The 14469-nt window shown below is 38.0% G+C and overlaps 1 protein-coding gene across 1 annotated transcript; it reads left to right on the top strand.

The window, feature by feature from the left end:
* Positions 1 to 848: 848 nt before the first annotated feature.
* On the top strand, positions 849 to 13517 carry Tlr4 (toll like receptor 4). The gene is made up of 3 exons (XM_041632525.1): positions 849 to 1235; positions 5752 to 5918; positions 10529 to 13517. The coding sequence occupies exons 1-3, from the start codon at positions 1146 to 1148 to the stop codon at positions 12783 to 12785; spliced, it is 2514 nt and encodes an 837-aa protein (XP_041488459.1). The 5' UTR covers positions 849 to 1145; the 3' UTR covers positions 12786 to 13517.
* The last annotated feature ends 952 nt before the right edge of the window (positions 13518 to 14469 follow it).

Genomic DNA, 14469 nt, shown 5'->3' with positions numbered 1-14469 from the left:
ATTACTTTTTAAAGAGTTCAGAAACTGTAGAGCTCAGTTAGTAAAGTACTTCACATGCATGAAGACCTGCAAATCCCCTGCACTAACATAAAAACTGCATGCTGTTGCATGGCCTTGTAACCCCAGCACTGGGGAGGGGGTAGAGATGAGTAGATCGCAAGGACTCACAGGCCAGTCAGTCTAGTCAACAAACGAGCAGGTTCAGTGAGAGACCTTGGCTCCAGAACTGTGGTGGAAAGTTTTGAGTTTTATTCTCAGTTCACCAAGCCACTCTTATTTCAGGGAATGCTTCCCCTTTGTAGAACATCGAGTCTCTTCCAGTCTCTAACAGTAAGAAAGATATTTAGTAATTAATAATTAACAATAACAGAAGAAGTTTGAGAACAAACAAGGAAGGCACCCAATAATGAACTCTGGTTTTTATACACACACACACACACACACACACACACACACACACGCTTGCATGTGTATGCACATAGAGCACACACATGAAATATCCATTACCCCATGAATAAGCAGATACACATAACAGGTCACATACACACACACACATACAAGAAAAGATCAGGACACAGATACACCTGATGACATTTGATCCTGGGTTCTAGCCTTCAGCATTGTGTGAACAGAAATTCCTGTATTTTGTAATATCCAGTCTGTGGTACTATGCCATCGGAGGCTTAGAAGCTTAGCTGGAGCTAAGTCTCCACTACTGAAATCCAAACAAGAACGTGGGCGTTGTTCCAGGCACGTACAGTGCTGTACGAGTCTCGGGTTACTTTCCTGCATTCACCAAGCCCAGAGGTCAGATGACTTCCTGGGATGAACGCCAGCTTCCTCTTGCTGTTCCGCCGCTGGCTGGTCAGCAAACGCCTTCTTCTTTTTCTTCCTGTCCTCCTCTTAGTCTTCTAAACTGCCTCCTGCGTTAGGGCAGATAAATTCTAGAATAAAAAGAGAACGCTAAAGTTGCCACTCTCACTTCCTCTCACCCTTTGGCCCAGAACATCTTTAAATATAGTACTCGCAGAGGGGCACCCACGGAGAGAGAAGAGGCCGGTGCCCCAGGGACTCTGCCCTGCCAACCGTTGCAGTTAGCTCATCATGCTTTCTCATGGCCTCTGCTGGTTGCAGAAAATGCCAGGATGAGGCCTCGTTTTTGCCTGGCTGGTACATTGATGATGACATTGTTCCTTTCGTGCCTGAGACCTGAAAGATTGGACCCCTGCGTGGAGGTATGTGTCTTGACCATTTCCTTTCCTGCTAGCCTCCCTTGTCTCTCAAAACTGTCCCCAGCACAGAGCTTCCTGCTGTACATTCCGGTTTGTTTACTTTGCACAAAAGAGTTAAACAAACCGAAACATGAGAAGTTGTGCGAAGAAAAAGACTCAGTGTTAGCAGGGCAGGAACAGGCAATCAGTGTGGTGTTTTCTTCTATTTACGACATCTGAGCCATGACTAGATACTTGACATTAGTAAAAAAAAAATTTAAACGTATTGTTCTGTGACCTGCCTGAGTGACATCAAAGAAATTACTGAACCTTTCCGAGGCTTGTTTTCACGCTGTAAAGGAATTAGAGTGTTCACAGGGAACTGAAGAAGTTTATTAATATTAGGGCCTTCTCTTGGTACTGTGGACACTCAGCTTTCAGTGGTCATTCCTCCCCTTTCCAACTGAGGTGAAGATGGCTGTCACTTCTGTCTCTTAAGAAACTTCTTTGAATGATGGAAAGGCAGCTCAGCAGGTTGCACAGTTGCTGCCAAGCCTGACGATCTGAGTTTAATCCTCAAGTCCCACATAGCGGAGTAGAGAATGTACTTTTTTAAGGTATCTGCTGAGTTCCAAGTGTTTGCCTTGGCAGGTGTGTACATGCATGAATGCACACACACACACACACACACACACACACACACACACAAATTAATAACTAGAACTGGTTTTCAAAATGAAGAAATTTTCTGAGAGTTTGGAATTATGTCATTAATACTGGAAGATAATGAATTGGGAGGGAAGGAAGGGGAGAGGAAGAGAGAGAGACACACACACACAGAGACATATGGAGAGACAGACAAATTACACAGAAAGACAGTGAGGCATACAGAGACAGAGACACTCAGAGACAAAAGACAGAGACAGAGAGCAATGTAAAACCTGAACTAAGGCAGTGACTTTTTTCTTGGTGAAACACTGACTAGTGAGTAATCTAATCCATGACGAATTCTTGTTTGCTCACTGCACAGACCACACAATTATCTCAGAAGCTCACAATAGAGCTAAGCAAACAAGGAAATAATTCAGGGTGAGGCAGGCTCAGAAGCTCAAAACAGGTATAATGAGTTAGAGTCATGATGTTGACATGGGGGAAAATATTATAACTTAAATCAAAGACTAACTCCTTGCTTTCTCGGTATCTTGCCTTCTGATTCCTTGGCTATGTTGACGGAGATAGAGTTTCCAACCAGTTTCACACTGAGATAAAATCCCTCTACCCTTGTTGTATACTGTATTCTGATAACCCTCAAAATCTGGGTCTCAGTTCCCTTGGCCTTGTCTCCAAAGATGATTACTAGCTTCCCAATTTACACTTCTTTCTGTAACCATCCTACAATCTATATCTGTTTTCATTGGTCCAGAGGCTTGGATCTTTCAAACTGCTCCTTTATAAACTTTTAATAACCCTTTAGGTGCCACAAAGGCTGTTTTGCCCTACAGGGTCTTTGAACTGCTTGCCCTACCCACAACATCCCTCACCTAGATAAGAGCTATCTCATGGTAAAACTTTGGGATCCCCTTATATAGTTTAAAATTTTTCCTAGTGGTAAAATTGTAAAATGAAAATAAAGGGCAAAGCTAGTTTTAGTAATATATTTTATATAATGAAATACACTCCAACTACTAAGAGGATAGTTTATGTTTCATTTTGGGGACAGAATATTAGAAAGTCAGCAATAGTTTATGTTTATCACACATTTTGATTTATCCTACACACATAGTTCGTGTTTAAGAGTTGTGTGTGGCATATAGCTACAATACTGGAACATAGGGCCTTTTAGGATTTATTTTTACACTTTCACTTTATGTAAATATCTGTAGAAGTGTCTCCTCAGGGAGTTTTTTCTTGTTTGCCACATTGACACCTCTGCCTTTGGCCACTGAGTATGTGTTCTCATCCATCACACCATTTTGCACTATTGTCTATTTTTTATTATTTCTCATTTTTTTTCTGCTGGCCTTATCACATGCTAACAGTATCCAGACCATTATAGGTCTCCCATTTGTACATGTGCAACAAATGAAAGAATAGCTGATGAACAAAGCCTGTTGCCCTTGTGCTCAGACTGTGGCTTCCCATGACTGAGGCTCTCTTCTCTTACATTTCTTCTCTTTTCATGTTCTGGATGTAGAATCAATCTCTATTTATTCTGAACCAGACCGACCTTTTGGGTCTTATTTAACTTTCCTTCCCTGTTAGCTGATGCTGCGAGTTCAATGCCATCTGGAATTCTATATCATTTATTTTTGTATTGCCCATGGCCCTTAGCAGAGAAGGTCTACCATTTGGCTTCCATGCACCTCTGATCCATAATTACATAATGCTTATCATTCACTCATCCAAAAAAAAATCTACTGTGCACCTAACTTTCTGAGCCTTGGAGACACCATAACAAACAAAATCATCAGAGCAGCAAAGATCATGGTCCATTTCAATGAATGAACAACATTTGGAAAATAATTACTAGGCAATGTAAGATTGCCTAGTGATCAAAACCTGTAAAGAAATAAAAGAGGACAAGAGAAGAATTTCTGACTGACACCTTACTCTATTAGCACTGTCTTCAAGGATACTATGATAATTATCATTTAAACAGACATATGTGAGGGGATAACCTACAAGTATAAATCTTCTAACTATATGTGCATTACCCCACCTTCTTATGTTTTCATCTTTAAAGGATTTTTTTAATATTAGCATAAAATACATAACATGAAAGTAAAATGTTGATATGCAACAAGGGGTTAATAATAGCCAATGATAATTAACATTTATAATTATCACTTTGGTTATAGCAAGCTTTGAGATAAACTCTGATCTCACTTATTTCATTGAGAATTCTATTGCTTTTAAATTAGAGAAAATAAAACTTACTGGGTTAAAAGAAGCATTTTTCTGGAATCATATAATTATGAAATTCAAAGGAAGGTTATGGAATAGGGTTTACACTAAATGTGAGAAAATAGATAAAATTAAGTGGGGACTAGAACAACACAAACCCTTGCCCTTGGTGACTGTTTTCCACCACTGGAATCCTTGCACTCTAAGACTGTCTCTCATTCGTGCACCAACTTGCTAAGGTCATTAAGCCAAGAAAGAAAATACAGTTGTCAAAAATAGGTGATAGCTAGAAAAAGTCTCGACATGTGACTGTATATAATTAAGATAAGTAATTAGAATAATAGGAATTTTATATAAAACTAAGCATTTACAAAAATATGTATATTTCCCCTAAAACTACATTTACTGGAGATATTATAAAACAAACAAACAAACAAAAACAAAACATTGTCTCACTTTCAGAATTTCTTAGTTGCCTGTAGTTCTTAACTGCCTACAGAGAGTTGAGGAGCCCTGGGCTTTATACTCTATCCATGATAGCATGTCTAATTGTTGTCTTGCTCAGCTTTATACTCTATCCATGATAGCATGTCTAATTGTTGTCTTGCTCACCTCATGTTTAAGCAGTCATGTTAGTGAGACTTTATGGGTGTAGCTTTTGACATTATTAAAAGACACAATATCAAAGTAAACTTTTTGTTCCCTGGGCTCTTATAAATTTTTTATTCCCCTCTTCTGTAATGATCACTGAGCTTTAGGTGCAGGGGTTCTTTTGTAAATGCATTTGTTGGGACTGGGTTTTAGAATTCTGCATTTTGATTGGTTCTGATTTTCTGTAATGGTCTCCGTTTGAGTGGGAGAGAGTCTTGCTAGGGAAGAGAACATCAGATGATTACCAAATACCAAATGGTCATTCATGAAAACACACATATGAGTAATATTATAGAAACTGAGCAAGATGTACTTATGTATTTAAAATTATATTTATATACATATTCATGTATGTATATAAGAGAAACTAATACAAAAAAGAAGCCATTGATTTGAAAGAGAGCAAAGAAGAGGGGCTAAGTGAGAACTTGAAGGGAAGAAAGGAAAAAAGAAAAATGATATAATTATAACCTCAAGAATAAATAAATAAAATAATTAAAAGTTACTTTGTACCAAGTGTCATAGAACATCTGTTTTGGAACTAAGGATTTTGGACTTGGGAGCCCTTTAACACCTGATGCTGTTGTCCTTCACTTAATCATAGTTTTCTTTTAGTTAACCCGTTGAGAATGCAGGAGATACTTTTTGATTCCTAATATAAGAAAAATAAATTTTATATGTGTAAAGGGATAGATAAATTAATGGGTGGGAATGAATGTGATGTCATACTCATGTAGTATCAGAACTTGTGTGGTAGGGACAGATAGTTCAGGAAGTGCAATGTCACCTTGGGCTGTATAAAAAGCTTAAGACTGGGCTAAATGTGACCCTGTTCCAAACAAAATAAAACAGAATGACTGAATTGATAGATGGATGGACAGAAGAAGGTTGACTGTATAAGAATTTTACAATCACATTATTTGTTTTGGGGGAGGAGTGGGAACACTGGCAGTTGGGAACAGACATTTTTGTGTGCTTTTTACAGGTGGATCCTAACATTACCTATCAATGCATGGATCAGAATCTCAACAAAATTCCTGTCAACATCCCTTCTTCAGTCAAGAATTTAGATCTGAGCTTCAACACCCTGAAGACCTTAGGAAGTCATAGCTTCTCTAATTTTCCAGAACTTCAGTTTCTGGATTTATCCAGGTAATAAATGAGCTTTTACATGTTGCACAAGGTGAGATAGTTATTTTTCTATCATTGTATTCTTGGGCAAGAAAATCTAGCTTATTCTAACTCAACTTCCTCTGGAACTCATTCATCCAGCAAATGTATTACTTACTGTATATTCTCAGAAAAACTACTTTTCTTCACCAGTTTCAGTTTGATGTACAGATAGAAAAGAATATTTAAGAACAGTTCTAACTTTTACATTAGCTTAAATTATTCCATTAGATATTTATGGACCATATCCAATATGCTGTACCCTAAGCTACAGAACAAGAACTTATAGATACATAACACACACTCCTAATTATTAAGTAGAATTAATACTCTCTTGAATGAGTTAATAAGTTAAAGTGCCCCTGTTATTAGACACATAGCACAAATCCAACAAATGTTAATCAACTATAATACTGTGGTTTACAACAGTAAGTGATAAACTATGTGCAAATAACAATTTGTGTTGGTTAGGAGAGGGACTGTCTTGTTATGTGTGGGTGAGGAGTGAGACATGAGGAGGTGCAGAAGATGCCTAAAATATTGAAAGTGGAATAGAGGCTAAGAAAGATACTAACTTAGGAGAAAGATGCCAAGATCCAAGAAAAACATCTGCTATGAGCAAGAAGCAGTTGCTAAGATTTTCTTTTTCTGATTCAGTGCATTATACCATTTGTTGGGATACATAAACTTTTAACCAATATTTTAGATGGGAAGCTGAATCTTTCTATGTAAAATTTGTTCTTTGACTCAATCATGGATGTAGTGCATTCTTTTGCTCTTACCCTCACTACACTTGATTCCACCTGATCCTTGGTACCCTGACTCTTTCCAACAGATCCCCTTCTTATAGTAATACCTTTTGTTTATTTTGTGACTCACTGATTTTAACCATAGTCTCTGTGTGATCATAGATTTGCAAATTCTTATTGGAGCCTAGTGGGTGTAACCAGTTGAAAACAACTAAAATCAATGTACCCTCCTTTATCCATGACTTTCTATTGGTAGGCTTAGTCTTGTGCAGGTTCAGAGTAGTTAACCACAGTTGCTGTGACATCATGTTTAAAATGTCTGTGTCTTTTCCAAAGATAGCCCCTCTTCACCCTGTCTTCCGACTCCTAAATTTGTTCTGCTCTCTCTTCCTCAGTGTTCTTTTTCTCTTAGAGTGGGTGCTATAAATACCTATTTCAGGACCGACCATAGAACTATTTTTCACTCCTGGCATCTTGACCATCCAAGAATGTCTGTATTCTCCACTGTTTACTATAAAAAGAAGTGACATGTGAATGGGTATAAATATATTTTTACAGTCATCTGGTGCCCTGCTAATTTAACTAAACCACAGTAAAAAACCACCCTCCTTCCCATCCCAGACACTTGGGTCAGAGATTAGTCTCTAATCACTGCTTTTTGACTTCTTTAACCATACCAACCATGTGTAACTTCCTGTGGAATGAGACAAAAATCTAACCCAAGAAAGATTTGTTACCTTAGAATAGATATGCTGACATTTCATCACCAGACACATCTTGCCTGAGAGTTAGTGCCTTAATTCATAGGGTTCATAGCTGGATGAGATCACTGAAGACTTCTCACCCAGCAGCCTCTACACCACATTCCTGTGAAATCTAGCCATTGGGAGGGACGTGGCCAGCTCAGCTTCAGCGTTACATCAGTGGAGGCTGCGATGATCAGAGGCATCCTTCAAGTCTGAAGTAGATAAAGGGGATTCATTTTTTTTCTGTAGTGTCTATAAAATTACAGAAATGTTCCATATGTTTATATTCTGAAATTCCTTGATAAAGATCAAGATTATGGCTGCTGGTGGTGGTGCACCCCTTTAATCCCAGCACTCAGGTGGCAGGGAGAGACAGACTCCAAAGCTGCACAGAGAAACCCTGTCTCAAAAAACTAAAACAAACAAACAAACAAAAAAGATCAAGATATAGAAAGGCTTCTGCAGAGCAGTTATTACTATCAAAAAGTCTGAAACTACCTACCCAATGTGATATATTCTTTACTTGGGTATTGATAGAATATTACAAAGTGGGAGGGCAACAACTCTGTGCACAAAGAAGAGCGGAGCTCATTCTTCCTCCAATATTTATAACTCTATGATGTGATTTATGTAAATTTTACCTGAGTCTCAGATTTCACTTTTATTAAATTGTCTTAGTGTTACTATTGCTGTGAAGAGACACAACATTTATAAAAGAAAAATGTAATTGTGGTGATTGACTTACATGTCAGATATTCAGTCCATTTTGTTGGGGAGCACAGCAGCATGCAGGCAGGCATGATGCTGGAGAAATAGTCAAGTGTCCTACATCTTGCGGGCAGCAGTAAGTGGGCTGTCTGTCACACTCGGGGAAGTGACACACTTCCTACAGAAGGTATGGTCTGGATTAAAGGTGTGCCCTCCACTCTCAAGGTCCGGATTAAAGGTGTGCCCTCCAGTCTCAAGGTCTGGATTAAAGGCCTGTGTCGACAAGCCTCTTCCAACAAGACCACACTTCCTCCAACAAGGGCATACCTCCTAATAGTGCCACTCCTTGAGTTTATAGGAGCTAAATAGATTCAAACTGCTACATAAATGAAAATTATAAATCTCACTGCATGGTTAAATGTTATTAGGAACTGCATGTAGTAAAATTATTTAGTAAGTTTTATGAGTTTAAAAAAATAATATTATAATCATTTCATTAGATTTTACACTTTAGTTTTCCTAGGAGGTTTGCAGGGAACTGAGTTAGACAGGGAAGTAGAAGAGTAGAAAGAATAACTTCTCAATTCTTAATAAAAGAGGACATAGCTCTCATCAATGTCCTCGATAACTGAGCATTGATCTATACTACACTACAAGAACATTCCTTAAATGCTTTGAATATATGCTTGGGAAGAAGTCAGGTTTCTTTTCCCTTAGATCAAAGGATGTTTTGCTTTAGTGCCAGGCAGACCAGCTGTTCCCCCAAACCTTTCCAGGGGTGTTTAATGTATAGTAACTAGACTCCTAACAGTGTTTTGTAATAGATCAGGTAGCCCTTAGAAACATACATGCATGTTTGAATTTTTTCTTCTTGGGTCTAAGAAAACTGAGTTTTGAAGGATTTGAGTGACTTACCTACAGTAATATTGAATAATGTTATTTACCTCAGCAGACTAGAGCATCAGCTAATATCTCTGGCTTCCTAGTATAAAGTCTCTTCATGGTATCACTCCATTTCTCTAAAGTTATGAGCTGGATATTATGAGACAGAAAGAGAGAAAGAGATTTTTGTCCTTATCTGCTATATATGGCAATATATGTATATGATTATGGACTACAAAATTACATAGCTGAGAGAGGGAGCTTGAGAAAGAATCAAACTGAATTGCATAATTTAGTAGTGGGATGATTGAAACACAGACAAAATATGGTTCCAAAGACCATGTATGAAGGCAGGAGAGTAGATACATCCAATCCTGGCTACCTGGCCTCCTCTTCCAGTATTCTTTCTACAATACCTCAATCCTTTGTCAAATTACCAATAAATAACCAAAGCACAGACCAGAGTTATTTTCTTACCTATGATCATTCCAAAGAAAATAGGAAAAGTGGGGGCTGCTCTAAAAGTTTAGGAAATTATACATTTGCAGACTGTGTCTGGTAAGCGTCTTCAGTGAAGTCTATCATGCATATAGGTTGACTGCATATGAGTTCTGTTGCTAGTTTGTCTCTATGGATGCTATATATAGTACAGCTTATTGATGTTGGGATAAAATTCTCATTTATTGGGCTTGTGATTTTCTACTTTATTTGCAAGTCTTCTCTTCACAACCTCACATTCTCCTTCCTCATCTCCCTTGTCGCCCAGAGCCACAGAGGCTATGTATTGTGGTTCCTCCTTGTGCCATGCTTGTTGCTTAATTTGGTGTTCAGACCCACTGCTTGCTTCACCTTTATTCTTATTTATCACTCTAATTTCCACTTAAATATTTGCCGAGAAGTCTATTTCATCCCCTAAAATGGGGTCAACTCCTTTGATGTGAACATTCCTAGCCCACTTTCTACTTCTTCTGCAAAACTTACTCACATCACCAATTATTAACATTTACCTGTGAAAATGACAGATTTAAATACCTAGCTGTCACATATGAGTAAATTTTGTAAATATTAATGCTATCCTTGACACTTAGGTATAATTATTTATGTCTTTGAATTGACTTTCACCAGGTATTTATTACGACTAACAACCATCCATATAGTCTGTACCCATCAGATCGCATACAATAACAGCTATGTGTGGAAAGAAATGCCTGAACTCAATCTAAGGCTATTACACATTCTGTCAGACAAAGTCATTTATGCCCCAATTATTGATCTTGAATTGATTTCCTTCTGATGGATTTGTTGCCATGCATAGTTTATCACAGTAGCCAGTGTGAAAATGCTGGACCTGCTCACACCATTGTCAATTGTCTTGCTTTGTGTGTTTGTCTCCTCACAATAGCATGGTATATCACATATGTTTTTATTGTGAGTTTGCAGGAATTGTTATGATGCTATAAAGTTTTATTAAGCAAAAATACATAATTGGTATCTCTTTTCCCCATAGGTGTGAAATTGAGACAATTGAAGACAAGGCATATGAGGGCTTACAACAGCTCTCAACCTTGATACTGACAGGAAACCCTATCCAGAGTTTGTCCCAGGGAAGTTTTTCTGGACTAACAAGTTTGCAGAATCTCGTGGCTGTAGAGATAAATCTGGATTCTCTAGAGAGTTTACCTATTGGACACCTTAAAACCTTAAAGAAACTCAATGTGGCTCACAATTTTATACATTCCTCCAAGTTACCTGAGTATTTTTCCAATCTGACAAACCTAGAACACTTGGACCTTTCTAATAACTATATTGAAACTATCTACCACCGAGACTTTCAGGTTTTATGTGAAAATCCCCAACTCAATCTCTCTTTAGAGCTGTCCGTGAACCCAATTGACTTTATTCAACCTCGAGCCTTTCATGGAATTAGGCTCTATGAACTGACTCTAAGAAGTAATTTTAACAGCACAAATGTAATGAAAGCTTGCATTCAAAACCTGGATGGTTTGCAAGTTCATCGGCTGATCCTGGGAGAATTTAAAAATGAAAGGACTTTAGAAAGTTTTGACCTTTCTGTCACGGATGGATTGTGCAATGTGATCATTGATGAGTTCCGGTTAACGTATGTAGACAACATTTCTGGTGATATTACTGATTTCAATTGCTTGGCAAATGTTTCTGTAATGTCTCTGGTAAGTGTGCATTTAAACAACCTAGAACACATTCCTAAATATTTCAAATGGCAAACCTTAGTAGTCACTAGATGTAGCCTTAAGGAATTTCCATCTCTGGACCACCCCTTTATTAAACATTTGATTTTTACAACCAACAAAGATACTCCCAGTTTTGCAGATGTGAATCTGCCAAACCTTACGTTTCTAGATCTCCGTAACAATGGTCTGAGTTTTATGGGTTGCTGTTCTTCCTCTCATTTTGGAACAAGCAGCCTGAAACACTTAGACTTTGGCTTCAATGGTGTCATCAGTATTAGTAAAAACTTCATGGGTTTAGAACAGCTGGAATACCTGGATTTCCAATGTTCCACTTTAAAAAAGACCACGGAATACCCAGTGTTCTTATGCCTTGAAAACCTGCGTTATCTTGACATCTCTTATACTAACATCAAAATTGACTTCAATGGCATATTTTATGGCTTGACTAGTCTTAACACCTTAAAAATGGCTGGCAATTCTTTCAAAGACAACACCCTTTCAGACGTCTTTACAAATATGACAAACTTGACATTCTTGGATGTTTCTAAATGCAAATTACAGCAGGTATCTTGGGGGGTATTTGACACACTCCATGGACTTATGTTACTAAACATGAGTCACAACAACCTACTGCTTTTGGATCCATTCCATTATAAACAGCTGCACTCTCTCAAGACACTTGATTGCAGTTTTAATTTCATAGGGACTTCCAAAGGAATGCTGCAACATTTTCCAAAGAGTCTAGCCTCCATAAATCTTACTAATAATTCCTTTGCTTGTACGTGTGAACATCAGAACTTCCTGCAGTGGATCAAGGACCAGAGCCTATTATTAGTGAATGCTGAACAAATGACATGTGCAACACCTGCAGAGATGAATGGCTCCCTGGTGTTGGATTTCAGGAGTGCCACCTGTCATATGCATAAGACTATCATAAGTGTGTCAGTAATCAGTGTGCTTGTCATATCCACCATAGCATTTCTGGTCTACAAATTCTATTTTCACCTGATGCTGATTGCTGGTTGTAAAAAGTACAGCAGTGGGGAAAGCATCTATGATGCCTTTGTCATCTACTCCAGCCATGATGAAGACTGGGTGAGAAATGAGTTGGTAAAGAACTTAGAAGAAGGGGTGCCCCCTTTTCAGCTCTGTCTCCACTACAGAGACTTTATTCCTGGTGTAGCCATTGCTGCCAACATCATCCAAGAAGGCTTCCACAAGAGCCGGAAGGTTATTGTGGTGGTGTCTAGACACTTTATCCAGAGCCGCTGGTGTGTCTTTGAATATGAGATTGCTCAGACATGGCAGTTTCTAAGCAGTCACTCTGGCATCATCTTCATTGTCCTGGAGAAAGTGGAGAAGTCTCTGCTGAAGCAGCAGGTGGAGCTGTATCGCCTGCTCAGCAGGAACACCTATCTCGAGTGGGAGGACAATGCTCTGGGGAGGCACATCTTCTGGAGAAGGCTCAAAAAAGCTCTACTTGATGGAAGAGCCTGGAATCCAGAGGGAACAGCAGAAGCAGAAGACAATCTAGAAGCAACAACTTCCATCTGAGGAGGATAAAACTCTGTGTTCAACACTATTTCTGGCTGCTAGTATTAGATGTTACAGCTTACCAAAAGTTCTGGTGTAGAGAAAGATTCCATGGTGCACCTGGTACCAAAAAGCTGGTAACCTAATGAACCTTTCAGAGCAGAAAGAGGTTAATACTATGATGACAGTCCATACCTTCCATGTGTCATCTTTAACCAACCCACGCAAGGAATCATCATCAAGAAGGTTGACTCCTACCATTTCAGACTGAGAAGAGGCAATGCTCAATGAAGCAGAAAGGAACATTTGTCTCCACTTGGCCTTTTGAAAATAAAAAATATTATAAACCGTGTTTCAACTTCCTTAAACAAGTTTTGGTAGTGTCAACTGAAGTGAATGTTTGCTAACTTTTCTTTTTTTTCTTACTGAATGCAATTTAAATTCCACTGGTTCTCTTTGAGTATCTCTGATTCAAAGTTCATCATCCATTTTATATCACTTTCCTTTGTACTTAATTCTTCAGGAAACCAGATTAATAGATGCTCACAGACATCCTAGCCATTACTGAGTATGCTGTATTTATTAAGTAAAAATTCCTAATGTACTTTTATTTTTATAAATTCAGTTATCATTTTTTATGTTTTGTCTATACACTCATATCATAAATAAGGCTGTTAGAGATATGCTAGAAATGCCCATATTTAACTTCAATTTTTCAAGAAAGTGTGTAAAATATACTTTGTCACTTTGTCACTGAGTGTCAGTCTTAAATTATTACCTACTAAGTTATGGATGTCATAGAGGCAGTGTTAAAAATAATTTGGTTTATGGAATATTTTTAATCAGGGGAGAATAACAGAGAATAATGTGGAAACCAAAATCAGATAACTTGATCATTTCTTCTTGAAATATCCAGAATCCTAGACGCTCACATAACTGAGTGGCAACACAAGCTATGCTACCATACTGTTCCTTTTCATCAAGGATACTGTTTGATGGCCTGGAAGATCCGGTCAGGGAGTCATGGAAATAGATCTGAGGTCCTTTACCTTCATTTTTCCCATTGCTGGACGTGCTTTGTGAGATGAGTGAATGTTGGGAGTATACAATTCTCTTCTTGTTAGGTATCACCTCCTCATGACATTTAGGGAGGGAGATTTTATCATTAAGAAAACAGGGCATTCAAAGGGCTTCTCAGAAAAATATTTTTTTTTTACTTTCTCATAATGGCATGTGCCAAGATAGAACAGCAAAAACATTCGTAGGGAATTGCAATATTACAAGCACAATGAGACTTTACCTTATTCCCGTCAGCATGACCACTATATAAAATGACATGTACACCCTGTGTGTGCATGCACATGTGCACATAGTACTTCTATATTGCTTGCAGGGTATAAAATAATTGAGGCATTACACTAAACTGTGCATGTTTCTTAATAAAGAAAACCATGTAGAAATATTATAATATCTAGCAATAAGAATTTCAAAAACCTCATTTGGATTCCTTTGTTAATTATCACAATATTCATAATACTCAGATCATGGACACAACCCAAATTTTCATTGACAGGTTAATACATATAGGTAGTATACTATATACTTGCAATGGAATGTTATTTGACCTTGGAAAATATTCAAGTTTTGTTATTTGTGACAACATGCATAGAAATGGAGTTTCTTTATTCTTTGTGAAATAAGTCAG

The sequence above is a fragment of the Microtus oregoni genome, unplaced genomic scaffold (genome assembly GCF_018167655.1).
Source record: "Microtus oregoni isolate MIOR12 unplaced genomic scaffold, Mior012 000041F_ref0000270, whole genome shotgun sequence".
Lineage (NCBI taxonomy): Eukaryota > Metazoa > Chordata > Mammalia > Rodentia > Cricetidae > Microtus > Microtus oregoni.
This window is presented reverse-complemented; position numbering and strand designations above follow the sequence as displayed.

What these genes read in the sequence shown, in the direction of transcription:
- Tlr4 (XM_041632525.1), top strand. Translation starts at nt 1,146, where the DNA reads ATGAGGCCTCGTTTTTGCCTGGCTGGTACATTGATGATGACATTGTTC. An exon ending in GATTGGACCCCTGCGTGGAG is followed by an intron (nt 1,236 to 5,751) that starts GTATGTGTCTTG and finishes TGCTTTTTACAG; the next exon opens with GTGGATCCTAACATTACCTA. An exon ending in CAGTTTCTGGATTTATCCAG is followed by an intron (nt 5,919 to 10,528) that starts GTAATAAATGAG and finishes TTTTCCCCATAG; the next exon opens with GTGTGAAATTGAGACAATTG.